Here is a 3,515-nt window from a genome sequence, read left to right as displayed (position 1 = left end):
AGAACAAGGTCCTGTCCACCAAGTGGGAGCTGCTGCAGCAGCAGGGGCCGTCGGGGCCCAGGAAGGACCTGACGGTGATCTTTGAGAGCTACATCCAGAACCTGAGGAGGCAGCTGGACTCCATCCTGGCCCAGCGGGGGCAGCTGGAGTCGGAGCTGCAGAACATGCAGCAGTACGTCGAGGACTTCAAGAGCAAGTGAGTGCCCCCCCCCGCCTCAAATTAAAAAAAAAAAACACCAAAACTCCCGTTTTTTTTTTTTTTTTTTTAGGGGGGGTTTTTCAGCCCCAAAGGTTTGATTTTGGGGTGTTTGTTTTTTTTTCCCTTCCCCTCAGGTACGAGGAGGAGATCAACCGGCGCACGACGGCCGAGAACGAGTTCGTGGTGCTGAAGAAGGTGGGGCGGGGAACGAGCCCTCCCGAGTTCGGGGAGGGGGGGAAATCCGTGGAGGATTCGGGGTCTGTTTGTGGACTGGGAACCGAAACCCCTCGCTTTGAGTTCACATAATGGAATGACACCCAAATGATGCTATTTCCTTTATATTTATATAATATATATATATATATTTATATAACTATTTATATATGTATTTATAGAATCAGCTATAACAATACTACCTATTTTCAACTATTTTTCTCTATATTTATATATATATTTATAGAGTATATATTCATGTATATTTATATATTTACAGAAAAATATATATTTATATTTATATTCTCTATATATTTATTCTCTCTATATTTATATTCTAGATATATTTATATTCTCTATATATTTATATTCTACATATATATATATTCTATATATATATATATATTTATTCTATATATATATATATTTATAGAATCACAGGCAACATTACCTGCTTAGGGGGAATATTCCAATATTTGGAATCAGAGAATTATTGGCAATATTCCCAAATTCAGTTATTTACACACACATAATTACAATTACTTGTGTGTTACACATTTACAACACATTTATTATATGACATATTATATATTTTAACATATGTACCATATATTATGTATATATATATTATACACATATATATACATATATACCTATAAATTATATATTATATATATCCATATATTATGTGTATATATATATAACAAAAAATACACAATTACAAGGATATTATCCACACTAAATCACATCTCTATTTACAGAGCTTCAGATAATGTTGTTTATTTTCAATTCCACACATTTCTATAAACACGAGCTGCAGAGTCACACACAGCCACCCCCTTTGGGAATAACACCCCGACCCCGAAGGATTCCCCAGGGGAAATCCCGAAGGATTCCCGAGGGGAAAACACCACCGGGCTTTGGGTTTGTTTTTTTTTTTTTTAATTTTTTAATTTTTTTTTTTAATCTCTCCCTCAGGACGTGGACTCTGCCTACATGACCAAAGTGGAGCTGGAGGCCAAGGTGGGAGCTCTGACCGACGAGATCAACTTCCTGAGGTGCATCTACGAGGAGGTAGGAGCCCTCCCTCCCCCCGGGGCGATGTTTTGGTGAGGGTGTGGAGTCCTTGCGGGTTTGGGGGTGGAGCTGCTGCTGCTGCTCTTCCCTGTCCCCTCTGATCCCCGGGCTGCCCCCAGGAGCTGTCCCAGATGCAGAGCATCAGCCGGGACCTGTCCGTGGTGGTGTCCATGGACAACAACCGGCACCTGGACCTGGACAGCATCATCGAGGAGGTCCGGCGCCAGTATGAGCAGATCGCCCAGAGCAGCCGGGCCGAGGCCGAGGCCTGGTACCAGAGCCAGGTGGGTTTGGCACCACCCCAGGACCCCCCCCCCTCCCTCCGGGGTGGGTAAATGGGAACGATTTACCATCAGCTGGTCCTAATTTACAGCCGGGCGGCCCCGATGGGGATGCTCGTGGTGCTCGTGGTGCCAAGGACGGATCGGGGTTGGGGGGGTTCTTGAGGGATCTGAGTGGTCCCCCCCCTGAATGGGATCTTGGGAAAAATGGGGGCCCCCCCTAAAAAAAAAGGCATCTTAAGGGGGGGAAAAGTCCAGCCCAGCTTCGCTTCTCGGGAGGCAGGAGGGGCTCGGCAGTGTGGCTGGTTGTCCACCTGTGAGGGGGACTCAAGGTTGGCCCAGGGGTTATCCCACCCCTGAGGGACTCAGGTGATGATTTTCCAAGGGTTATCCCAACCCTGAGGGACTCAGGTGGCCAAGGGTCCCTTGAGGGACTCAGTTGATGATTTCCCAATGGTTGTCCCAACACTGATGGACTTAGGGAATGATTTTCCAAGGGTTATCCCACCCCTGATGGACTTAGGGAATGATTTTCCAAGGGTTCTCCCATCCCTGAGGGACTCAGGTGATGATTTTCCAAGGGTTTTCCCCACTCTTGAGGAACTCAAGCCATGCCTAGCCAAGGATTCTCCACCCTTGAGGGTGACTTGGTGGTTGACCAAGGGTTATCCCAACACTCATGGACTTAGGGAATGATTTTCCAAGGATTCTCCCAACCCAGAGGGACTCAGGTGATGATTTCCCAAGGATTCTCCACCCTTGAGGGTGACTTGGTGGTTGACCAAGGGTTATCCCAACACTCATGGACTCAAAGAGGTGGCCAAGGGTCCCTTGAGGGACTCAGGTGATGATTTCCCAATGGTTATCCCACCCCTGATGGACTTAGGGAATGATTTTCCAAGGATTCTCCCAACCCAGAGGGACTCAGTGGTTGGCCAAGGGTTCTCCCACCCTTGAGGGACTCAGGTGATGATTTCCCAAGGGTCCCCCCACCCTCCAGGAGCCCAAACCCACCCGGCCAAGGCTTTTATCCCACCCCTCCCCCGTGGGATCAAGACCCATTTCAGACCTCCAAACCCTGATTTTTGGGGTCCCAGCGCCCCCTGTGACCCCCACCTGGGCGTCCCTCCCGTGGTGGGTCCTCGTGGCACCCCTTGAGCCACGAAACCGGTGCCAAAACCCCCCGTGGTGGCACCGGGGGGGGCCGTGTCCCCTGATGGGTCCCCTCCTGTCCCCGGTGCCCCCCCAGTACGAGCAGCTGCAGAGCACGGCCGGGCGCCACGGGGACAACCTGAGGAACACCAAGCTGGAGATCCAGGAGCTCACCAGGAACGTGCAGAGGCTGCGGGTGGAGATTGAGAACGTCAAGAAGCAGGTACAGGACCCTCAGCACCTCAGGGGGGTCGGGTGGGGTGGGGTGGGGTCTCAGGGGTGACACTGAGGAGATGAGGAGCACCTAAGGGGTTGTTTGATGTCTTGGGGATGAAATTGAGAAGGTGAAGAGCAGGGAAAGGACCCTCAGCACTTCACAGGGTTGGGTGGGGTTTTAGGGACGGGATTGGGAAGCTGAAGAGCAGGTAAAGGGCTGGGTGATGTCTCGGGGATGAGATCAAGAACATGAAGGAGCAGGTAAAGGGTCAGGGGGTGGTGGCAGCAGGTTGGATCACGAACAACCCTGAAAGGGTCAGAAACTTCCAGCCAGCACCCCGAGTTCACCTCCTGGAGCTGTTTCTCCTGGAGCTGTT

General features: G+C 49.9%; 1 protein-coding gene across 1 annotated transcript in view; it reads left to right on the top strand.

Annotated features, from left to right (window-relative positions):
* Nucleotides 1–8: 8 nt before the first annotated feature.
* The window catches only part of LOC114073644 (keratin, type II cytoskeletal 6A-like), a gene marked incomplete at its 5' end in the record, with an annotated part of 7,643 nt that continues 4,136 nt past the window's right edge, over nt 9–3,515 (top strand). Inside the window, 5 exons of the mRNA XM_027911369.1 lie at nt 9–196; nt 334–394; nt 1,391–1,486; nt 1,609–1,773; nt 3,020–3,145. Coding sequence (XP_027767170.1) covers nt 9–196; nt 334–394; nt 1,391–1,486; nt 1,609–1,773; nt 3,020–3,145 — 636 coding nt within the window. The remainder of the gene's footprint in view (nt 197–333; nt 395–1,390; nt 1,487–1,608; nt 1,774–3,019; nt 3,146–3,515) is intronic.

Source organism: Empidonax traillii, unplaced genomic scaffold (assembly GCF_003031625.1).
Source record: "Empidonax traillii isolate 1590-97213 ecotype Southwest subspecies unplaced genomic scaffold, ASM303162v1 scaffold7883:size10588, whole genome shotgun sequence".
In the NCBI taxonomy this organism is placed as follows: domain Eukaryota; kingdom Metazoa; phylum Chordata; class Aves; order Passeriformes; family Tyrannidae; genus Empidonax; species Empidonax traillii.
The sequence above is the reverse complement of the archived record's forward strand: the minus strand, read 5'-3'. Positions and strand labels throughout refer to the sequence as shown.